The sequence below is a fragment of the Rhinatrema bivittatum genome, chromosome 3, assembly GCF_901001135.1.
Source record: "Rhinatrema bivittatum chromosome 3, aRhiBiv1.1, whole genome shotgun sequence".
Classification (NCBI taxonomy): domain Eukaryota; kingdom Metazoa; phylum Chordata; class Amphibia; order Gymnophiona; family Rhinatrematidae; genus Rhinatrema; species Rhinatrema bivittatum.
In genome coordinates, this window is record NC_042617.1 from 139,303,833 (window position 1) to 139,329,731 (window position 25,899).

General features: G+C 41.2%; 1 protein-coding gene across 1 annotated transcript in view; it reads right to left on the reverse strand.

The window, feature by feature from the left end:
* The window catches only part of XRN2 (5'-3' exoribonuclease 2), a 283,450-nt gene that overhangs the window by 55,484 nt on the left and 202,067 nt on the right, over window positions 1-25,899 (reverse strand). Inside the window, exons 24-25 of the mRNA XM_029593758.1 lie at window positions 10,906-10,962; window positions 4,644-4,712 (exon numbers count right to left, since the gene is read on the reverse strand). Coding sequence (XP_029449618.1) covers window positions 4,644-4,712; window positions 10,906-10,962 — 126 coding nt within the window. The remainder of the gene's footprint in view (window positions 1-4,643; window positions 4,713-10,905; window positions 10,963-25,899) is intronic.

The window sequence follows — 25,899 nt, forward strand, 5'->3', positions numbered from 1 at the left end:
TAAAGCTGCTTACCTGTACGGGTGTTCTCTGAAGACAGCAGTTTATGAATCACACATGAGTCATGTGACTGCACCTGGCATCGAACAGATGGGTTCTTCCAGAGGCATAAAAACTTTCACTGCTCATGCATGGTAGTTCCTATGCTGCTGCTACAGCTCATATAATAGCTTGGACTATTTGGAGGGAGGGAAGGGGGAAGGAGGGAGTTCTAAAGGGGAGAAGGGAGGATCTGAGTGAGTTATAACTTGCTGTCTTCAGACAGCAAATGTCACAAGTAAGAAACTCTGCCTTTCCTGAAGACAAGCAACTCACAGTGTCACACTAATGGGATTCCTTTGTGGTCGTCTTCAGCAAAAAATAAAAACCACCACCACCAATGGGTGAGAAATATTTAGATGAGACAAACCCTTTTAAATTATTATTCTTTCAAAACATGGATGATAACCTGAAATTATAAAATGGGTTCTACTTTTCAAAGAATGTGTGAAAAACAAACAGTCCAAACCCATCTTACAGGAGGCTGTGTCCAGAAAGAAATATCATCTTGCTGTTCCTCAGAGAACACTTGCTAAAGGTAAGCAAATTTACTTTCTCCAAGGATAAACAGGATGATGAGTCATGTATGGCGGAATCCCTAAGGGTTATCTTCAACAAAAATGCAGAAAAACACAATCAATTAGACCCACAATGGGCAGGGAAAGCAAAATCCTTTTCTATTTTTACTTTATTTATATTTTATTAGAAAGAAGGTAGCAAAATAATAAAGGAGTACTAAGGAAGGATGGAGTTCTCTAGCGTCATTAGAACTGACCCTACAGAACAGACTAATCAAACCTATTATTATATTAGGAGTCCATATTCAAACAGTAATGGGACGTAAATATGTGAATTAACTCTACATCATGGACTTACAAATCTACTCCATGGAGACCGATCTTAGATGTATTATGACATTGCCATGGCTCTATCATTATAAGCAATGACATGCCCTTTTAGAATCAGACAAGCCTAGGTATAACATATACTGATATAATTTGCTATCCAATCAGAAATGGTTTCTGGTTACTGCAATCCCAGACATGTCAGAAGGTCCACACAACTTCTTTTGAACCTATGGACTGTGGTCCATTCCAGTACAAGATGATAGCTCTCTTGCAATCCAGACTATGCATGAACTATTCACCATTATGAACTTGTAGCCTATAAAAAATATTGACTAGACAATTGACTAGTTAATTTAGAATTCCAACATTGCCTGCCCTAGACAGGAACTTGGTATGACGGCTTTGGCCTGCAAGAAGGAAGAGATTTCCAACCTGAGCAGATTCTGTCGTAGAGTGAGCTTCAGTGTACCTTTGATTGGGTAAACATAGAAATGATGGCAGAAAAGGACCAAATGATCCACCCAGTCTGCCCAGCAAGCTTAAGCTTATGCCAATATCTGCTGCACTGTGCAGGCTACACCCTCATGCTTATCAGTTTCCCAGACTGTAAAAGTCAGGGCCTTCGCATGCTATTTGAATCCAATTTCCCTTAACCTTTGCCGTGGAAGCAGAGAGCAATGCTGGAGCTGCATAAAAAGTATCAGGCTTAGTGATTAAGGGTAGCAAGTTATCCCCATGTTTATTTGTTCCCCAAACTGTAAAAGTCAGGGCCCTCATTGGTTGCTGTCTGAATCCTATTCCCCTTTCCCCACTGCCATTGAAGCAGAGAGCAATGATGGAGTTGCATTGATAGTATCAAAGTGATATAGAAGGATTCCTAATAGGTGATATTTGTAAGATTCCTTTACAATAAAGACCACTCTGCTATCCAATATTAAAACAGGCCAATAGTTTACAAAAAAAAAAAAGTCTTCTCTCTATAGGGAGGACTTCCAGAACAGAGATTGGTTTTGATTTGTTGGCTTAGAGCACTTCTGGTCTTGATAGCAAAGCCTTGAACCCTGCTGTCTGGGGTGAGTAGAGCCTGGGAAACATTTTTTTTTTTTTTTTTTTAGAAATCTGCCCACTAGATAAATCATCTCCAAGATATGTAGGGTAGACAGAGTCTGAAATGGATTGAAGAACAGAATGGTGATCTTTTAGAGTTCCTCCATTAGCACAGCTGCACATCCTCAAAGGGCTTGAGGCCTGCAACCATGAGATTCTCTGGGCATCAACATCTATGGCAGAGCTTCTTGATGCTGTTTTAAAAACTTCATAGGTCATGCGAACCAGATGCTTCTCGCACTCCTCACTGGTCCACATTAGGTGATGGAATTCCTCTTGTTTTCTATAAGAATAAAGTGTGAATCCCAGGAGCTTTTCCAGGATGGTGTGCAAGTACTGCACCATGTAGATTTGATAGGATGCAATGAGGGATTAATATTATTTATTTGAGTTTTTTCTATACCAGCATTCGCGATGGGAATCGCATCATGCCGGTTTACAATTAACAAGGTGTGACAACAAGAAAATAATAATAAGAACATTAACAAGTGCTAAAAGAAAAAGAAAAAATTGCAGTTACAATAAAACAGTTACAATAAAATTATGACACTCTGGAGTATTAAAAAACTTTCAGAAAAACCTTGAAAACATTTTCTTTTGTCAGGCCTATAATCAAGAGTTGCCTGGTCACATACAATTCTAATTTAAAAGATCAGTGATGGTAGTTAGCTATATGCCCAGTTTGCAATTTCTGTCATCTACTGAATGATTTGATGTCATTTTTCTGACATCTACTATTATGGTTCTGGCTGATTTATTAAACCCCAAAGGAGTGCAAAGAATTTATAGGTCCGAATTTTTAATTTCATTCAAGGAAGATATTTATTTTCAATACGGCAACTCCATTGCTCACAAGTCTCACAAGTCAGACTGAACAGCGCTAATTTTTTCACCTCATTGGATTTTTAGCACTTTCTAATATATATTTGTCTTTTGAAATCCCTGCTGAGCTGACCTGGGTTTTTACTTGATGCATCTGTTGCCACATGGTCATCCAGTCAAATTTTTTGCTTCTCTTCAGGCTATTTTAGAAGAACATTTCTTTGTTTGATTTTATGTCATCTGTTTTCCTCACCATGTCCAAGTAGCAGACTGCCACTTCAGAATCTTTCCTTAGTGCAAATAGAGGATGTTGATCATTGACTTTCAGGAGGTTTGTTATAAGTGACTGGAGCAAGGCCACAATTACTAAAGCTGTGACATCTGTGAAAGGATGTCACATGAGTGGTTTGAGCCTAAAATGTCAGGTTTTCTTGGAAAACAAAAGTCCAGCTGATTGAATCTAGCATAGAAGGTTCACAGATTTGAACCAAATGCTGGTGGCCAGGCCACACCAAAGGGACCACAAGTGCTTTGGCTCCTTGTTCAGAGGATAGGCCCAGAAGTGGAGAAACATTTCACTCTCCTAACTCAAGCTTACACAAGGGCTCTGAACACTGGAGCACAATCTGCATTAAGCAGAAGCTTCAAAGTATCAATGAATCTTTTTAACACCAGTTTTGAGAACAAAGTGTAGAAGATTCTGCACTGTCCAAAGCGATCGCTTTTCAAAGTGAACTCTGCTTCACAGGTTTAGACAACACTGCACCACTATCTAAAAGTCCGGTATGGCACCTTTAACATTGAGTTCCATGCTGAATCAGAGAGGTCAGAGAAGTACTATTCCAAAGAGGGATACTCTCCTGATTTCCCATCAGAGACCTCTCTACCACTGGATGGGAATAGGTCCATACTTGAAGACTTTTCCCTGACTTTATCCAGAGCATAGCTAAGTCCTTCCCCTTTGAGTTGCAGGTTGAGAGTGAGGACATGGCACTTCATTGGTTTCAGTGCCTGTCCATTCTCTCTTCCAGAATTTATGGAAGTAATATGGGAAACCAAAATTATTGTCCTTCCAGTTGGTAAGAGGGTAAACATGAGGTATTGCATTCAGGCAGCTGAAGGATTCGGTAAACTTCAGTTACCACACCAGAGCATAATGGTTGAATTTTCTTTGAAAAGGGCTATAACATCAAGGACCCATCATCTGGTACACCTGGACATGATTCTTCAGTCTCTAGACCTTTGTAGGAGAATTTGAATTTATTAAAATGTATTAGCCACACATCACAAAAATTCAAAGCGGATTACAAGATTAAAGCATATATAAAGTTAAAATATACACAAAGAAGAAATATGACAATAAATCAGCCAGAGATATCCAAAATCCACAAAAGACAGAGCAGAGATAGCACTTCAAATATGACAATATCAAACCCCAAAGGAGTGCAAAGAATTTATAGGTCCAAATTTTTAATTTCATTCAAGGAAGATATTTATTTTCAATACGGCAACTCCATTGCTCACAAGTCAGACTGAACAAGTTCTCTTTCAGGTTCAAAAGAGAAGAGAGCATTCTCTAAACAGTATCAAGTATATATCCTGTTGTCTCAGCAAACAAAATGGAATAGAACGGATACGTGAACTTTGGGCCACTGGCAGCATGAGAACTATATCGCATGAGTAGTGGAAGGCTTTTAGCCCTTCCTATCAAGCTCTGGAAGAATCCATTTGTTTGGTGCCAAGCAAGGTCATGAGTTCCGTATACGTGACTATTTGAATTTTCTATTAAAAACAAGATTAAGATAAAATAGCTTGGGAGGATCACTTACTTTGCTCCTGATAAAAATACAGCCTTGAAAACAAAATCTTCTTGATATTGCGGATCTCTGAATTTGATACTAAAAGAGAACAGCAACATAGATATGTTCTATAAAAATGGTGGGCATTCAAACTTGAGAGATAAAATAAATGCTAACATAATATCCTCACACATATTAATGTCTTATTCATAAACAAACTCCCAGGATTAAGTACCTCTCAGCAATTGCACCATCATCTACCTCCTCAAACTTCATCCTTCTCTATTCTTGCTTATGGAAATACTGAAGCTGTCCAAAGAATTCCAGTATGTTCATAGCAAGATATGGGAAAGAAAGCTTACAGAAAAGGAAGTAGAAAGGAAGTTTAGAACAAAGGGTAAATTTAGGAATAACATAAGGAAATATGACTTCTATATTCTGCTGTCACTAGATATAGTCCCACTTACAAAATGTGCTGAAATGTACCCTGCACTTTACTTTCTTCCACAAACATTCGTTTATAAGTGAATAGATGTTATTGTGAACGTGGTAAGATGAAATGCAGTTGATATTAAACAATGAATGTCAAACAATATAAATAAGATTATCAATTATGATGTCTCTGTAGGTTGTGCGAGATTGAGCAAGGCATTGTTTGATGAGTGCATATTTCAGTTGACTGTGGACAGTACAGAAACTACAATCAAAGAATATATCATTCCAGTAGAAAAATATATATGCATTACTAAGAAATAGCTGCATGCTCTTCTGGTGGACAGCATCCTGGCTGAAATCACAATGTTTTCAACTTCCTTAGATAGTGACAATGATGAGACTATGGTGTTCAACATCCATCCTGTCAAATTTAGGGAGGGGATATTTAAATGACATTGATGAGTTAGTAGAGCCGGATCGAATTCCAGGAGAATAGGTGGGTGGATTGACAACCTGATTAGGTAAGAGAACCATACTTGCTTGGGACAAGCTGGAGCAATGAGGATAATTTGCGCATGGTTTTGAGTACCTTCTGACCCGTTCTTGCTACCAGTGGAAGCGAACGAAAGTCATACCACAGATCTACATCCCCACTTAAGCAAAACAGCATCCAGAATGGATCAGAACTTGCAAGAATAGAGCAACATTTTTCAACTTTCTAGTTGTCTTCCGACATGAGCAAGTTGATTGATGGGCAACCCCAGACGTTGAACAGCATGTCTGCCACATTTTGGTCCAGGGACCATTTGTGAGGATGTAAAACTCTGCTGAGGCGATCCACCAGTATTATTGGAGATCCCAGGAAGGAAAATTGCTTGGGGAAAGGATCTGCGACTTAGAGCCCACTCCCAAATTTTCAGAGATTCTTGGCAGGGGTTCCAATACCCTGTGTCCCCTTATTTGTTCATGTAATAAATTACTAATTGATTGCTTGTTAAGTTCAGAACTCTCTTTCCTTTCGGGGCGACAAGAGATAACTCAATGCATGTCGGATGACTCATAGTTCCAAGAGGATGATTTGAAACAGATATTCCATCATTGACCAGATATCTTGATTTTGGAAAGAACCTGCATGTGTGTCCCACCTCCTTGTGGACGCATCCATTGCTAGTGTTACCTGATGAGGCAGAATTTAAAGAAGAGAATCTATCTTCAGGATCTTTGGATTTAGCCACTGAAGGAGAGGCATTTTCATTTCCACTGTACCCTTCACAGAGTGACAAGCGCTGAAGAAGTTGATTCCAGTGAGCATGGAGGTCTTCTGGAGAATTTTCATGTTGAGGCAGGTCATGAGGACCATATATAGAGTAGGATGGATGTTTGGCTTCCGTTGATAAGGGCTGAATGACTGCATGTTGCTCCTTAATCTGGGCAACTGTTTATCCCTGAAAAGACTGGTGGTTGGGTGACAGTCTTTTCAGGGATAAGGTTAGGGAAACAGTTGCCCAGATTAAAGAGCAACTTAACAATAACGTTCTCATGCAAGTTGCTGGTTCTGAACCAGGCCATTCAGTGTGCTCTGGCTGCCGCAGAACATCTTGCTGTGTTGTTGAACAATTCATATAATGACCAGCGGAAGTGCCATTAATGATCTTCTCCATCCAGGAGTGCCCACCAATAGCCTGTTTCCTGCTGTGAGACTCTACCAGAGACTTCAGTTGAGGGGGGACACCCGCGTGTGCTCAATAGTAAAACCTTACTGAACTAGACAGATGGGTTCATTTGGTGTTGTCGGATGATGTCACCTATGTGTCATGGCTGGTAAAACTGTGTGCTCTATTGAGCACATCTTATTACATCGACCTTAGAGCAAGATAGCAGCCCTTTGCTACAGATTCCCAAAATAGAGCCTCAATAATATTACTATGACGACAAATTGCCTGCATGGTTATAAGAAGAACCCTATGTATGATTGTGCTTTATCGCTTTGCACATCAAGGGCTGGAATTATGCAACAAAGTTTATCTTCAGCCAGGTGCAGTTCTATTAATAGGCAGGGTGATGCAGGTGCCTCAGGCAGCAAAATTTTTGGGGTGGCAATAAGTGCCTACTAAAATACCCCTGCAGCATTTTCCAGCCAGACAGTAAGAAAAAAGACCCATGCAGCAGTGCAGTTTGATGATGCGCTAATAGGCTTTCCACACCCCACCAGGAAGAAGAAAACCAGTGTAGAAGCACAGTTTGATGATATGCTGGTGGGGTTCCTACATTTCACTGGTGGAAAGATGACCGGCACGACGGCACATTCTAATCATGTCCTAGCAGGGGTTCCCTCACCCCGCCAGAAGGAAGATGACTTGCATGGCAGAGTTCCCACCCTCAGAGGAAGGAGGACAACCTGCGCAATTGTACCTTTTATTAAGTGCAGGCGATGTTCACCTTCCCTGCAGGCATGAGAACAATTTTGAGCCACTGCATGGAAAGCTACTAGCAGGAGGAAGAAGAATGGGTGAGCGGGAAGGGGGTAAGTGAAAGAGGAACGAAGGAAGGAAAGAAAGAAGAAGAGTTGTAAGTGGGAGGAGAGGGGGAGGAAAGGGGAGGAGATGAAAGATCAAGGAAGGAAAGGGGAAGGGGAGAGGGGGTGAGTGTGGGAGGGAGGAAAGGGGAAGTGAGTGGGAGAGGGGAGGGGGTGAGTGTGGGAAAGAGTGAATGAGGGGAGGGAAGAAAAGAGAAAAGGAAAGAGGGTGTTAGTGAAGTGGAAGCGGGGAGAGAAAGTTAGGGGAAGAGGAAGGAAGAAGAGAAGAAGCAAGATTGTATGATGAAGGTATGTAAGTGGTAGAGGGTGCACTACAAACAGACCTTCATCATTATCCTACTTCCCCAGGGGACAGATGCTGGAGAAGAGTGGGATCTACCACTATCCATCCACAAAATGTGGGGGTAACCCATATACCAAATCAACCAAACAACCCACACAAATATAGTCTTATTATCTTTAAGAAATATTTTTAAATATTTTTGAAATTTTTAATCACACCTCAGTGTCCCATAATTTAAAATTTTTTTAAATATTTAACAAGTGTAGGTGATGCTTCATATAATTTCCAGAACACCAAACCTTGGTGTCTAGCTCAATTTTTATGGTATAATCATGAGCACCACCTTCCACCACTTCAATCTTTTCAAATAATTTTTTAGAAAAAACGTTTGTTTGTATTTTAAAATTAGTTTCACCTAACCTATTTTCATATTCTATCTTATTGTTGACCCAGTCAATTTTTATAATTTGTTGAAAATGGTTAGGAAAAACATGTATGAAACACTGTGTATGCAACAAGGAATTCAGGTCGCCAATCGTTTGAAAAACAGAACGTTACTTAGCTTGCATTTGTATTGCACTCAAAGTCCTTGAAACGGATCTTTTCAGTGGCACTTGCCCCAACAAGGCCCAGTTTCGACAAATCTTCTTCAGGAGAAGCCACTCAAATTGTGTCCAAAGTAATTTAATAGTGTAACCTTTTCAAGTCCATGACGAGCTCGCCTAGACGCTGCTCACTCCATTTCCATCTTCAAAAAGATGGCGAACCTGCTCTTCCTTGTCGGCGTCCCTGATTTAAAGGGACAACCATCACGTGATTGTGCACATGGCTAGATGTCAAAAGAACTCCTCCTTCCTGGAACCCGCTCATAGGAGGGATGACCAATCAATCAAATCGTTCAATCCTGTAGGTGCCTCAGTTTTTAATTTAAAAATCCAGTACTGTTCTCTTCGATTCAGAATTGTGCTCAAATCGTCCCATGTAGATTTCATAGTAACCTGTTCGATTATAGTCCATTTTAAATCATCAAAACTGTAACCATGCTCAGCACAATGATTAACCAATGGCGCAGACAAAACTCCATTGTTAATGCGCGATCTATGCTCCATCAACCGGGTTTTAATAACCCTTCTTGTACGTCCCACGTATACCTTTGAACACCTAACACTTGTTAAATATTTAAAAAAAATTTAAATTATGGGACACTGAGGTGTGATTAAAAATCTCAAAAATATTTAAAAATATTTCTTAATTAAAGATAATAAGACTATATTTGTGTGGGTTGTTTGGTTGATTTGGAGAAGAGTGGGAGGCAGGTGGTAGGGTTCCTGAGAGTATGGCAGGGTTTCCAGCTTCCTAGAAATATTATTGCCAAACTCTATTTGCTACTCCTCTGAGAACCCTGATCCATTCTTCCCCCTTCCTAGCGTTTCAAAAAACCAAAAGGGTTACAACTCCTAGGGTCTCCTCAGCAAATTTCCAAGGGTACACTCCCTCCCCGCCCCCCACATCTCATTCCAGCCCTCTCAGTGATTTGATCTGCACTGTATGTTGAAGGGGGAGGGATAGCGCCATCTCATCCCTCACCTCAGGCAGCAGATTACCTTGAGCCACCCCTGTCTGCAGCATCTGCTTATGTGAGATGTTTAAAGCAATCTACAGTGCACTTCAATCAGACTACAGACCATAGTGGGCAACAGTCTGGAAACAATAGTCAAGGATTTTGAAAATGAGTTTCAGGGCTAAAATTGTAAAATCGTACATTAGGGGGCACAGAAATGCACTTATTTAGTAGGACAAAAACTGGAAACCATTTTTTTTAAATTTTATTTAGCACTTTTTCAGTCCAAAAGGACTGCCCAAACTGGCATGCAAGATACACACAGCATGCAAAGGATATAAAAGTATAAAAAAACATAAAAACAGGTAACAGTATCAAAAGATTTTTAGAAAATCTAGATGACCTGGTAAGCCAGTCAAAATAATAAAGAATAAGGAAAGCTAATGGTATCCTTGGTTGCATAAGTACATCAGCAGAAAAAGAAGGTAATAATGACTTTGTATAAGTCATTAGTGAGACCCCTATCTTGAGTACTGTGTTCAGTTCTGGAGGACAAGTAAAAACATCAAGAGTTTAAAAGTGGTTCAGACAAGGATTACGAAAATGATTCACGGATTGCTACAGAGACCCTACAAAAAAAGGTTTGAAACACTCAAAATGTACTTGCTGAAAGAAAGAAGAGAAAGAAAGGATTGGACAGAAACAAAGTTGAAAGGGTTCAGAGAATCACAGGAAGGAAAATGTTTCCATAAAAAAAAAAAAAATTTCAAGGATAAGGGGTTATGATATAAGGCTGGAGGGAGGAAGGTTGAGAGGAAACATGAAAAAATACTACTTTACCAAGAAAGGAAAGATGTTTGGAATAACCTACCAATAGAAGTGGTAGAAACGGCTATTGTGAAAAATTCAAGCCCTCTTTGGGCAGATATATAGGACAGGGTTGTGAGACTGCAGTATTGCCAACCATCCACTCTTCTCTTTCACAAAAGCAGAAGCAGAAGGAGGGGGAGGATCAAAAGGTTTCAAAGGGCTGATAACCCAACAGAAATCAACTGGGTACTGGCAGTGGCTGGGTATTGTACATCAAGGAAAGATAAAACACTATCTAATAACACCATAGGCCATCGAATAGCCACACTAATATTAGTAGGCAACAACTCCCCAAAAATTTGGTATAGAAAGCTTGGTGGTGACCAGATACAGTCCAGTAATGCCACGGGGACTTAGATAACCAGATATTCAGGCAACAGTCTAGATACAAAGTTTGGTAGTAAGGCATGGGATGGGGATGATGGTGGATTATGCACAGGTACGTCTATGTTCATTTACCCAGAATGCTAGAGAACTAAAGAGGAATACAGCAAAATACAAGAATACAGGAATAACTGGGCAAAATGGATAGTACAAATGGCCTTTTTCTCTGCTGTCATCTACTATGTTACTATCAACCAGCAAGCATTTCACAATATAAGCTTACCTGACAACAGAATTTTGAGTCAGATCTCTCAGCACTGGAACAGGCGAATACACAGTCCTAATGGGAACAGTTATATTCAAGCTTAAGTAGAATGGTACATTAGGAAGACATTAGATGGATTATTGTCACTTGATGTACTTAGCTAAAGAAACAGATTCATATCCTTCCAAATGCATAAAAGTAAATTACATCATGGCAAAACATATATAAGAATACAAACTGTAATTTAGTGTGAATAAGAGATAAAACTTGCCAAATGATTTCCTTAGGTTAACTTAAGCAAATGGTTAGGCCTCTATATTATCCTTTTTTCAGACACTGGGATCTTATGGAACTTTTTCTATATTATGGAAAAGTTACAAAGCAAACATAAGATTGTGCCTTAAAGGGGAAGTACTAAAAAAAAATGTTGTCAAGCTATAAATAACTTATTGTTGGCTTATCTGGAATCTGCCTTTAAGAACATAAGAAATGCCATACTGAGTCAAATTAAAGGTCTATCATAGTCTCTCTGACAGTGACCAATTCAGGTCACAAGTACCCAGCATAATCCCAAACAGTAACAGCTCCTGGTATACCCGTGTGGTCTCCAATCCCAATAACTAACCAGGACCAATCCTGCTTAGCTTCCATAATGAGAAAGAGTAGATGCTTTTATTGTTTTTTTATTTATCAAAATCTGGCCAGCAAAACAGTGTTTAGTTTTCCTATTTTTGCTATGAATTGCCATGTTACAATATTTTCAATTTTTATATTGTACCCCACCCTTTTCAACAACACAGTTATCAAAACAGCACAAAATATAGAAAACAATGACAAAGCAATAATTGAGGCAATTAAGAGCAAGAATAGGCAAGTATGAAGTGAGTTTTTAGCTTGGATCAGAAGACCAAGGATAGAGTTTCTTAGATGTTGGAAGACCTTTCTAGAAAAAAAGGTATTAGAAAAAAGCAAGCACAAAAATATAAGGTGGATAGCTTAGTGCAAGAATACTGAGGAGGGTAGGTAATAGATCACGAAGAGAGCAAGCAACAGGTTAATGGTGAATAAGAGCTCAAAGCAGTGTTGCTTACCTGTAATAGGTATTCTCAGAGGACAGCAGGATGTCAATCCTTGCATATGGGTGATGATATCAGATGGAGCTTGGCACAGAAGTTTGACTTCAAAGTTTCTAGAAACTGAGCATGCCCTACTGGGCATGTGTAGTATGATAAACATCCATGTAAGGCCCCTTCAGTCCATAATTTAGCTTAGAATTAACTCCAAAGGGAGATGGGTGACTTTTGGGAGGACTGATATCCTGCTGTTCATGGAGAACATTGCTACAGATATGCAACCTTGTTTCCTCCAAGGACAAGTAGGATGGCAGTCCTTACACATGGGAATCCCTAGCTGCAGACTGCCCCAAATGAAAAAGGCGAAAACCTCAAAACCGTGGCAACAGGCAGAAAATTGTTTTTGGTGGCAAGAGGCTATTTTTGCATTTTTTATTTTAAATATAGGGGTTGCTTGGAACCAAACTAAGAGGCCCTAGGAGGTATAGAGTTAGGTTCTACACTTCAAACAGCCTCCTCAGGATAGACTAGCCAAACCTTCTACCATGTCAGGACTCCCTGTCCAAATAATAGAGTGATATGAACATGTGGAGAGAACTCCCCATCATAGCCTTGCAGATCCCCCATGGAGGATGATCTTAGTTGGCTAATGGGGGAGGGGGGGGGTGTGTGTGTAATACTATTCAACCTGTTCTAGCCCCAGCTTCTATTCTGGAAGAAGCTAATAATAGGAGAAACGAAGGAGCTAATTTTATTTATTCAAGGAAATGCCATATTTGGGGCTCCAATTATTAATCATATGATACCACTGTAGATTTGACCACCTCTAATAATGTCCCAAGGTGGCTTAATTCGGCTCAAATCAGTAAGCTTTGGGCAGCATCTACTATGGCACCAAAGACTAGGTAGAGGGTAGAGATATCTTTACGACTGGTTGAAAATAGTCAAAAAGTGATTGCCACAGGTAGAATGGCTGAAGTAATAAGCGGTGGACTGTAGATCTGATGATAAAGGTTTAAGTCTTTTTACTATTAAGCCTTGTAGAGTATGGCACATGAGATTGCAAATCTTAGAGAGCACGATAATGCCTGCTGGGACTTCTCCTACCTTTTTAGTAGGTGGTGGATGAAGTAGATTGAATCTTGCTGGGTTGAGCATTTAGCCCATCAATCTTGAAGGCCTTAGCTTTAAGTGTCTGAATTTGCATTCAGGTGATGTTGGATAGATTCCTGCAAGCCCTATCAGAACCTAGGAGTTTTTTTCTTTTGCTTAGAGCTTTGAAGGCACTTGGTCTAGGTTACCTTAAGTTTCTATGGTTTGAGAATTGTTGATGCAATTATTAGGGGATGAGAGGAATAGAATTGGTCTAGTTTGTTTTATTCTGTCAAGTGATGTTGAATTTGGGGTATTTGGCGAGTATGTTAGGGATACTGAATATGATAGTTGTATGTAAAAGAAGGCTGAGAAGGTGATTATTGTGACAATGGATGTTATATTTTGCTTAGTCAGTTCCTACAGGTTATTGGGCAGCATCCTTCTAGTAAAAGTATAGTTAATAACAAAAGAACTGTTAGGGTTGGTGTTTTTTTGTTTTTAATCAGGAGAAGATTAGCGAGTTGAATTTTATTGGGTTCATGGTTTTTATCATCATGAAAAGGGTAGAAGTAAGGAACAGGTAGATTAGTAAGTTTACTATGGCTAGGGGTGTGGCATAGATCAGAATCATGTTTATTAATCCTAGGTAGGCGAGGTAGGTTATGATTTTTCAGGCTTGTGTTTGGTTTAACTTGTCTCATCTGCCAATTAGGGTTGAAGCAATAGCTATGGAAACTAGGAGGGTTGTTTAGGGAGTTATTGATTAGGTAGATAAAGGCTATTGGGGCAATATTTTGTCATGTTGATAGGATACTGAAGGACCTCTAGAAGTCAGAAGTGCAGAGGGGCCAGTCTTAGTTTTAATGCTAGTGCGATAGTTAATGTGTTTGATGCTGTGTTGGATATTTCTTTGATTTCCCATTCCACTATCATTCAAGCATTTGTTAGGCTAGAGAATAAGATTAATTCTGAGGAGGTGGCTTGAGTTAGAAAGTATTTTGTAGCTGATTCTGTGGTATAGGGGTACATTTGTTGCATTATTAGTGGAATAACTGATAATGTATTAATTCCTAGTCTTATTATGCTAGTAGCCACTGTGAGCTTGAGAGTGGTGTTGATGTGCCAATAGGTTGGAAATTATGATTAATAAGGTGCATGGACTCATTAGTAAAGGAAGGGTTTTAACCAACGTGTTTGGGGTATGGGCCCGAAAGCTTGCTTAGCTGACTTTACTAGGAAGTGGTGTAGTGGAAGCACAAAGAGTTTTGGTCTCTAATTCACAGATTTGACTCCTATTTTTCTAAAGGATATGAGGGGATTTGAATTCCTATCCTGCACTCTAACAAAGTGGTTATTTTTCAGGCATATGTCCTATATGTTTGTGGGGGAGACATGATATTGAAATTGGGATGGAAATGTATCAAAATGTTATGGCTAGTATTAGGGGAAGGACATTTGTTTTCAGACAAGGTGTATTAGCTGGCCATACCGGAATCACAGGTATGATGCTCGTAGTCATAGGAAAAGTATGGACAGCACTGAAGAGTCATGCATCTGGGTTGTGGTAATCCAAAAGAGCTGTATGAGATGGGGCAAAGGCTGATGTGCATGGACCAAGAGTGGGATCTTGGGGTGATAGTTTCTGGTGATCTGAAGATGGTGATGCAATGTGACAAGGCGATAGCTAAAGCCAGAAGAATGCTAGGCTGCATAAAGAGAGGAATAAACAGTAAGAAAATAGAGGTGGTAATGCCCTTGTACAGGTCCTTGGTGAGGCTTCAAAACTGTTCAGTTCTGGATCCCTTATCTCAAAATGGATAGAGACAGGATGGAGGCGGTCCAGAGAAGGGCTACCAAAATTGTGTGGGATCAGTTATCAGAAAACCTATGAAGAGAGACTGAAGGATATGACTATATATACCCTGGAAGAGAGGAGATTCAGGGGTGATAAGATACAGACCTTCAGATACCTAAAATGTTTTAATGATGGGCAAACGGCAAACCTTTTCCGCTGGAAAGAAATCAGAACTAGGGAGTCACAAAATGAAACTCCAAGGACGATGCCTCAGAACCAACGTCAGAAAATATTTCTTCACGGAGAGGGTAGTGGATGCCTAGAATGCCCTTCCGGAGGAGGTGGTGAAAACCAAAACAGTGAAAGAATTCAAAAGGGCATGGAATAAATACCTTGGATCACTAAAGGCTAAAGGATGGAAATGAAGAAAAGAGTGCATGGAGTAGCTTGATGGTGTGGCGGTTATTATCCTTAACCAATACGCCTTGATACTGTTGATGCAACTCTATCACTGCTCTCTGCTTCAACGGCTGGGGGAAAAGAGGAACTGGATTTGCTTGGGAACCAAGGGCCCTGACTTTTGCAGTCTGGGGAAACAAGTACAGGGGTAACTTGCTGATGCGGTGGTTACTACCCTTAACCAATAAGACGGATACTTTGATGCAAATCAAACATTGTTCTCTGCTTCAACAGCAATTAACAAGGTCTAATGTAGGAAACTGATAAATATGGGGGTAACAGGGAATTGGATTCAAATAGCAATCAACGAAGGCCCTGAATGTTTATGGTCTGGGAAACAGATGAGCATGGGGTAACTATACGATACAGCAGATACTAACATAAGCTTACTAAGTAGACTGGTTGGAATATTTGGTCCTTTTCTGCTGTCATTTCTATGTTTCTCTTATTAAGTTTGTAGTGGCTATATCTGGGTGAGTTATGTATTGTGTTGGGCCCAGGAGTAAGATGGTTGATAAGGTGTGTATTATTGGGATTTTGAATATTCTGCTAAAAAATATAATGCAAACGAACCTCCTGCATATTCTACATTAAACCCCGAAACTATATCTAATTTCTCCTTGGTCAGGTCAAATAGTGCTTGGTTTGTTTCTGTTAGGGTTGAGATATATCATATTGTTTCTATTGGTCAACCTGGAATGATCAATCATGTTTTCTTGTACAGTACTGAAGTTGTACAGGATGAAGCTTCCTGATAATAGGATTATGTATGGTTAAATGAGGTTAATTGTATCTTCATACAAGATTATTTGAGAAACTGCTAGTAGGGTCCTGATTAGGGCACATTTTGAGTCTGAAGATCAGTTTGAGTCTAGAACTGAGTATACTGATTGGCTGGATAGTGATAAGTAAGACTCCTATTTTTATGTCTAAGGGGTAGAGATAGCACTATGGGCTCCAGTGCTCATACCTAAGACTAATAGTAGGGCTAGGACTGTGGTGGTAAGAAGTATGTATTGTAAGGATAATGAGGGCTGTATTGGGTGCTTTAATAAAGCATTTTAGTCCATCAGAAATTGGTTGAAATAATCTGGTAGGATCTATGCTTGGACTTTTTCATAGTGGTATGTACCCTAAGATTTTTCGTTCAACTAATGTTAGAAAGGCTACTGCTAGTAGGATGGGAATGAATAATAATAATGAGTGTAGAACATTTGTAGTTTTGGAGGATTTGCCAGGATCTGCCACTAAAATAAACCCTTTATTTAGGACTGAATGACAATCCTTTCTTTTAGTTGTTTCATGCTTGCAAGGGAAGGTTTACATTTATGCATTTACTTTATTTTTTTCGGTCCTTTCGTACTGGAAAAAATTGTACACAGATAGAAACTGACCTGGATTGCTCCGGTCTGAACTCAGATCACGTAGGATTTCAATTGATGAAGAAATGCTTCTTTAAAGGTGGTTGCACTGTTTGGCTATCCAGCTCCAACACTGAGGTCATAAATCCTTTTGGCTGTATGGACTGTTTGAAAGGATTGCGCTGTTATCCCTAGGGTAAGTTGGATCAATTGTGTCAGAACCTTCAATACTTTGGGTTGTTTCTGCAAGTTCTTAGTATTTGCTTATATCATCTTGGATGGTGTTTCTTTTCCATGGTTGCTCTAACCAAAAACAGATCATGTTTACTTGACTTGTGGTAGGTTAAATGTGATGTAGTTAATAGAGGGGTAGATTTTCAAAGGGATACGCGCGTACTCCCTGAAAACCTACCCCAAACCCCCCCTGCGCGCGCCGAGCCTATTTTGCATAGGCTCGGCGGCGCGCACAATCCCCGGGACGCACGTAAGTCCCGGGGCTTGCATGGAGAGGCGTGCCGGGGGCGTGGTGGTCGTGGCGCGACGTTTCGGGGGCGGCGCCGCGGGCGTGGTTTCGGCCCGGGGGTGTTCCGGGGCCGTGGCCGCGCCCTCCGGAACAGCTCCCGGGTCGGGTGATGGCGCGCCAGCAGCCTGCTGGCGCACGCAGATTTACGTCTGCCTCTGGCAGGCGTAAATCTGGCGATAAAGGTAGGGGGGTTTAGATAGGGCCGGGGGGGTGGGTTAGGTAGGGGAAGGGAGGGGAGGGGAAGGTGAGGGGAGGGCGAAAAAGTTCCCTCCGAGGCTGCTCCGATTTCGGAGGGAACGGAGGCAGGCTGCGCGCGCCGATCCCGGCGTATCTATTGAAATCCCGCGTACTCTTGTTTGCGCTAAATTATAAAATCTACCCCAGCATGTTTTAAGCTCCAAAGGGTCTTCGCATCTTGTGGTTTTATTCTCAAATTTGTACAGGAAGATCAATTTTACTGATTGGAGAATGGAGACAGCTAAGCCCTCATTTTGCCATTCGTACTAGTCTTTATTTAAAAGACAAGTGATTATGCTACCTTTGCACGGTCAGAATACTACAGGCGTTGAATTAATATCACCGATCAGGCAGTAACTCAAACATAGGAAGGATAACTTTCAAAACTGCTCGCATGCACCCATTTACTTGTTTATATGTGTGCACACAAAGTAGCTACTGTATTTTATAGCCTGCGTAGATATGAGATGCACAGGTTATAAAACACGAGTACTTATGCATGCATATATGCTTGCACATATAAAAACCATGAGCCATGCAAGTTTGACTTATCCAGAAAAGTAGCGACACTTAACCGGATAAATTTGAAAAGTGATTCTCAGTAGCACTTTTTGGACTTATCCTGGTATGCAAGATAACTGGATAAGTATAAAAAATTTGTTACTTATCCAGATAAGCTCAAATTTGTCTTAAGTAGCAGAAAAGGTGCTACTTAGCCAGATAAGATGGAATTTAGCCGGATAAGTGTGTGCAAATGATATACCTGTGTATTTAACATGCACAAGTCAGGGGATTTTCTAACATTCACGTGACGATGAAATAACCAGCCTTACCAATTACTCTATCAGTTCACACAGTCCATATGAAGCTCGTGAAGACCCCTCCTGGCTCTTCAGCCTAAAGTCCCCCCCATTTCACCCAGACCTCTCCACTAAGTCATTTTTTTCACTTTTAAGATTTTTACGATCACTTACATCAGATACCGAGCAGGAATAAATATACACAAGTACAAGACTTGCAGCGTCACTTTGGCAGATTGTAAAATAGCACCTTATGCACGTAAATGTTGGCACCCTCCTAGAATGCCCCTGGCCCATCCCTTTTTTACATGCACAAATTTACTCATGGTCCCCAATTTATGCACATATGGTGTGCATAAATTGGGGACCATGAGTCTATGCTCACGTATATACCAAATATACACGTGCTATTTTTTTTTTTACACATGCATCTCTTGAAAAAATTCACTATTAACTGTTTGCTAGAGGCGATGATTTTGGCAAAAAGACAGGGCTTAACAGTGATGTTTTGCTAAGTTCCTTCTTTATCTTTTATGCATGCACTCCTGTGTACGGTTAACAGTAGGTTTGTTAGGGTTTTTCTTGTCTGGTTTATGTTAATGCCATTTAAGATTGCAGGCTGGTAGTTGTTAATGTGAATTTGGTTTGGCTTATACTTCCACGTGGAGACAATCTTATTTTCTTGTTACTGATTCTAGCTTTAGCTTAATTATATGGTTATAAATGGGCTCATTAGGTTTTAATGAGCCCATTTAAACAAATTCTAGGTTTAATTGTCTTTGAGCTATAATGCTTTCTTAATTGGTGGCTGCTTTTAGACCTACTAAAATTTTACCTTTAGGGAATATGAGTGTTAACCAATGTTGTAGGTTGTATCCTTTTTCATAAGAACTCAAATTTTAATTGTTGTGGGTAACTATTTTAATAAGTTTTAAGGTAGGGCTGATACTCGTTTGATAGAGCAACCAGCATTCATTAGACTCATTAGGCTTGTCATCTCTATTTAAAAGTCCTTCCACATTTTGGCTAGTTTTTTTTTAGTTCAAAATGATCTGTTCTGCATAGATATTTTCTCAGTGTAAACGAATGGTTATAGTTATATTGCATTTTGGTTGTTCCAAGAGCACCTTCCGGTGCGCTTACCATGTTACGACTTGCCTCTTCTTAATTGGGATTGTATGTCTTATTTAGTTATGCACTCAGTTTTAATGAAAGTGACAGGCAGTATATGTGTGTGTACCCTAGCACCGACTTAAAAAGAACAAGATTGTTTCTTTTTTTTCTATCAAATCCGCCTTCAAAGTTATTTTCATTAGGCTTATTTGTATATTCATAAGAAAATGTAGCCTGTTTTTTCCACGCTAGGTGCTACAAAAAAAGAGTAGAGAGGTTTATCAGAGGTTGTTAATTATATAATAGACTCCTCTGAGTGGGTTTGAGGCACAAAGTCTTTGGGTTTGAAGCTGTCACTTGTAGTTTTCTGGTGAAGCTTTTGCTAGCTTTATATGGACTAAAGGGGTGGGACATAGTGTCTTCTTGGCTGGAAAAAATGCCTCTTCTGCTCTGTCACTGGATACCAGGTCTTCAGTGCCAGCAAAGAGCTGCTGAAGAATTGCACAGTGCTCTCTGATTTGCATGACTACTTCCTTCACTCAGGCTTCAAAGAGACTCTTCCCTTACATGGCACATCAAGAAATGTTTCCTGTACTTCTGGTCAGAGATTTGAGATCTGCAGCCAGGTGAGTCCATGGGATCCACTTCCTATGACAGAGACTCTCGATGCAGTCTTATAAACATTAAAGGTCAAATAGACCATGTATTTTCCACACTCTATCCCCTTTGTCCACCAGTGACTGGAGGGCATCTTGTTGCTTTTCAGGAAGCTATTCGGTCATCCCCTGCATTTGCTTCATCAAATCCCGCATATACTGGCCTATAAAGAGCTGGTAGAAAACTATGTGGGCATTAATCACAGTCCCCTGAAAACCTTCTCTCTCAAGGGTGTCAAGGGTTCTAGATTCCTTCCCCGGGATACTAAGGTATGAGCTCTAGACTTCTTGGCCTTCTTGAAAGCTGATTTGACTACAAGAGTCGAATTGGCAACTGTCTCTTTTCAAATCTGGGAGCCTTTTGGACAAGATAGATCACGTTCATCTTTTCATTAATGGCAGCCACAGAAAGGATGTTTTCCCACATCCTTGTCTGCACTTTAAGAATGACTTTGTGGACTGGAATTGCCACAATTTCCCTAAGAAGCTCCACGAACTGGAAGATGTCCAGCATTTTATTTCTTGTTTCATCCTCGGCCTGTAAAGTAAGTGGAATTGACTCAACCATTTTCCTCATAATGCCTGTGTCCACAGGAAGGTACTTTCTTCTCTCTGGTGGAGGTGAGGGGTCAGAAGAGAGCATCTGCAGAGTCATAGCTGTATCCCCCCTCCAAAAGTATTCAGAGTCCAACTCTCCTGGTCTACCAGCCAAAGTCTCAAGAATTGCTACACTTGGGTGGGGGGGGGGGGGGGGGGGCGCAGATCCAAGATGGCTGCCAGATAGGTTTGCACGGTGTTGGCTCAGTCGGTCTAGAGTTTCTTTTCTTGAATTTCCTGCTAAATACTTACCTGAAAGGGGAGGAAGCGAAAACAGAGGACACCTTACCCCACGGTCACTTCGGCGATGCCCATAACTGGACGGATGGATGCCCACGTACAGCGCAGCGACACAGGAACGGGACCTCAGCCGCTGGAAAGAGGGGGAGGGGAATCTGAGCTCCCCTCTCTCCCTGGTTCAATATCTCCGTTTAGTCCCGAGGGGGGAACTCCACCGGCGAACCCTGCTGCCATAAGAGGCGCCCTGGAAACGAGGGAAGTACTCTTCGTCTGAAGAGTGGAGGAGTTATTCCCTGCAGGGTTTGACGGGGCAGCAGCAGCAACAAGGAGCCCGAGAGCGTCTAGGCAAGCCGGTGTGGAGGAAGGAATATCGATGGGAGAGACCACGGGGGCTGTTGGTGGAATCCCCACAATTGAAATACCAGCTGTGGTAAGACCTCGGGTTTTCTCACTAGACTGCATGGGAAGCAATTATTGAGATGATACTGTCTATCCTACAACAGTTATCCCCAGTTAAGGAGAAATTTAAATAACTAGATGAGAAAATCAATGTGGTTGCAAATACTGATGAGGAACTGGAACAGCAAATTTCTTCTTTCAGGCTTCAGATAAATGGAATTCAACAAACTCAGTCAGTAATGAAAGAGATAGAAGTACTATATCTTTGAAAATGGAAAATTTAGAAAATTTGGTGAAAAGCAGGAACCTGAGACTCAAATTTTCCTCAAGTGCCTTTAAGATCTCCAAGAGAGGTTTTTAAGAAATATCTCATTGAAATACTTCAGGTGATGGAAACTGCGATACCACCTATTTCGAAATTGTTCTGCTTGCCTAAGTTTAGAAGAGCTGCTGTTGATTCAAGATGATTGAATAAACTCTTTAAGACCAGTATGGGAGCGGTCATTAAACCTTTCAGCTGTTTTGGAAACCTCAGACTCAGAACTAGCGGTCCCTGCGACGTGACTTTGGCACTGGAGCTGGTCAGGGAGTGGCTATTGAAGCTGTGTTTGAGACATAGAAATGATGTTTTCATAGGTTGCAAAGTAAGAGCATTCCCAGATGTCTCGTGTGAAACCCAGAGGAGGAGAAAAGCATTCCTCTTACCGAGACCACAAGTCTTATTAATTGGGGGGAGTTTTTTCCTGAAATTCCCATGCAAGTGCATGGTTAAATATTTAGATAATACTTATATTTTCTTCGATCCACCTCAATTAACACAGTTCTTAGTGGGGAAATCTCCTGTAGCTCCCGCGGAGTCCAGTTTAGATATTTCTAGTCCCTTATAGAATGTATAGAGTCGCTGTTATACTTCTGTGCATTTTCTTTGATAATGAAAAGAATTTCTTTTTAGGTTGAGATTGATCCTCTCCCCAAATTGAGAACTTTAGATAGAGAGATTGAAATAATATGATTGTATGTTTCTTTTCTTGCCTCATTGAGTATGTATTATTCAACTCTCTAAACTTTTCTGTTCAAGATTGTTCTTGAGTTTAATGTAAAATGGCATAAATTAAAAAAAAAAAAAAAAAGAAGAATTGCTACACTTGGCTGTTTTGGCCTGGATCTTGATAAGCTTCGATGGCCCAGGGAAGCTTCCTCCACTGAGCAACCAGAGATCAACAGAGGGGTGGCAGCCATAGACTCTGATCCCCCTCTGGCATTGGCAAGACACCAATTGGATACAGCACCAATGCAAGTGTACCCTGCCACTGATCACAGTAAATAATCTAGCAGAGGCTTGTGGATCACTGATGCCTGCCTCGGTATCCTCTCTGCTATGACAAAGTTTATTTATTTAAAATATTTATCTTCTGCTGATCTATGATTCTCCAACACCTGCTGGATCATTTTATCCAACTCCTCCTCGAAGACAGCCGTTAGCAACACTGACTGGGAGGCAGGAGGGGTGACTATGTTCTCCTCAGAGCTAAGATGTGGATTGATGGTGGACACCTGGACCGGTAGAAGCTGTTTTGAGTCCCTGAACTGCTTAGAGAATGAGCTCTCCTAATCATGGAACTATTTTGGGTGGGTTCTCAGCATGCACCGGACTGTCCCCACTCCCAGCATCAGGCAACAATGGAAATGGATGCTGATGCTTCCTCGGCTTCCCTAAAGGCTCGGCAAAGGATCTCTTCGATACCAAGAAGTGGAACCAGATGTCTCCATCAAACAGGGAGTGTCAGATAAAGGTCTGTCTGCGGGTTTCCTATTGGCCAGTGGCACTGAAGAAACAGACAGCCTCCCCAATGCCAAATAGGCTCCCCTCCATCAATGCAGCGCTAAGGTCCTTCGATGTCGATTCCTCTGATATCGATGTATTGGTCTTCAGGTGCCCAAAATGCTGTTCCATGAGTTCCCTTTGGGACTGGTGTCCTTTCAGGGTCATGGTCGCACATTTTTGACACTCCTAGACATCATGCAATGCCCCAAGCCACAGGATATATTTATCATGGAGTTCCATGATAGACATAGTCCTTGTATATGGAGGGCATTGCTAGAATCTGCTAGACATGAAAAGCCAAAATAAAAGGGAAACAAAATCAAATTCTAGGCCAATGATGACATGAAGGCCAGTGGGCACCAATGGTGCACTAACATTCTCTTTAATAGTTTTCCTGTATACTTGTTTTAATGTATTCTGCCTTGAGGCGACTGTTTTAATGTATTTCCGCCCTGGAGGTGACTGTTCAGTTCCTTGTAAACCGGTGCGATATGTATTCTTTACAGGAACATCGGCATATAAAAAAATTAAAAATAAATAAATAAATAAAAATACCACGGAACAGAGTACATAAACAGAAATTTGGAAAAAAAAAACCGATCAAAATATTTTACTTAGGCTAACTGGAAGGGACAAAACCACAGGACCCCACATTGAATGATCCTGCAAATCTGGCAAAAACAAAAGGGTCCAGAAAACAGGAGCATAAGGCACGAGAACTGTGACTCGTGAGCTCTGAGGAAAAAAAAAAATTAAGGGACTCTGTGTGCATGCGAGACATTATGGCATGAATGAGTATGCTTAGTGAGGCACAGTCAAAGTTCTAGAAACTTTGACAAAAGGCTCCATTGCCATGTGTGAGGTCTGACATCCTGCTTGTCCTCTGAGAATAGCAGTACCTACAGCATAAAGCTGTAACATGGAACAGCAACATCTACTATGAAAAGGTGCACAGCACATAAAACTATGCAGAAAGTACCTTTCCTTTGAGAAAACACTAGAATATTAGAGAAAAAAGTCAGCAAAACATAGAGGTCAATCTTCAGTAGGCCAGGGAGCAGAACCTTTTCCTGGATATTCAGTAGAACATACTTACAGGACGATTCAGTAAAGTCCGCAGGAGAGCGGGCGAATGCCCACTCGCCTGTGCGCGCGTTACAGTATTCAAATGAGGCCCAGCGGTAGAAACGGGCAAAAAGAGCAGCGGCTGTCAGCGGGTTTGACAGCCGATGCTCAATTTTGCTGGCGTCGGTTCTCGAGCCTGCTGACAGCCACAGGCTCAGAAACCAGACGCCGGCAAAATTGAGCATCCAGTTTTCGACCCGACAGCTGCCGGCAGACTTCAAATTTTTCTTTTTCTTTTTTTTTAAACTTTTTATACTCTTTGGGACCTCCGACTTAATATCGCCCTGATATTAAAGTCGGAGGATGCACAGAAAAGCAGTTTTTACTGCTTTTCTGAGCACTTTCCCGGTGCCGGAAGAAATTAGCGCCTACCTTTGGGTAAGCGCTAATTTCTGAAAGTAAAATGTGCGGCTTGGCTGCACATTTTACTTTCTGAATCGCGCGCGAATACTTAATAGGGCCATCAACATGCACTTGCATGTTGAAGGCGCTATTAGGTTCGGCAGGTTGGACGCGTGTTTTCCGCCCCTTACTGAATAAGGGGTAAGGGAAAACACGCGTCCAATGGCAGGTTAACAGTGCGCTCCGTTGGAGTTAAGCCGGTGTGCCTCCTGCATCCCCTTCAGTATATCGAATATCAAAGCAGAATAGGACTAGCAATGAATCAAGCAAGAACAGAACTGTAAACATGAAAACTGTAGCTTTCTTTCTTAGTATGCTGCAATAATACAAATGAAACTTGCATGCGCGGACCGTATAGATCACCCTATTACCCACTGCCAGTCTTTGAGTGGGCGTTTGGACTGATCCGTGGTACTACAGGAACGGAAATTATCAGGTAAGAACTAATTTTCTTTTCCCTGTATGTACCCAGATCAGTCCAAACCAGTACCAGAGCTTCCCTAAACCGGGTTGGACCTCATAAGGCCGCGCGCAATACGCCACTGCCAAAGTCTCCGGGTGCCTGAACGTCCAAGCGGTAGTTGCGAGCAAAAGTATGTAGTGTCTTCCAAGTAGCAGCTTTGTAAATCTCTTGAGGCAATACCAACTGGCATTCGGCCCATGAAGCTGCTTGCAAACGAAACGAATGGCCTTCAGGCCCTCAGGAACCAGCCTCTCTTTACAAATATATGCAGATAATATGGCTTCTCTTAGCCATCGAGCAATCGTTGTTTTAGACACCTTGTGCCCCTTTTTGGGACCGCTCCATAAGACAACCAAATGATCTGAAAGTCTGAAAGAATTAGTGACCTCCAAGTAACTCAGCAAGGCATGCCGAACATCAAGCAGACGAAGATCTCGTGCATGCTGTACATCATTTGACAAATCGGGAAAGGCTGGAAGCTCAACCGATTGACTTAAATGGAAAGATAAGACCACCTTGGGTAAAAAGGACGGTACCATACGCAGAGAACCTCCAGAGTCCAAAATCCTCAAAAAAGAGAGCCTGTAACTCAGAAACTCTGCGAGCTGAACAGATAGCCACCAAAAACACTGTTTACAAGGCAAGGTCTTTCAACCTTATCGTTTTAAGGGGTTCAAACGGTGGATAACACAATACGCGAAGAACCAGATTAAGACTCCAAGAAGGACAAACCGGACAGACCGGGGCCTTCAGATGCCGTACTCCTCTGAGGAAATGCAGCACATGTGGATGCGACGCCACCGAGCTACCAACCAAGGAACCGAGGGCCGCTACCTGTACCCGAAGGGA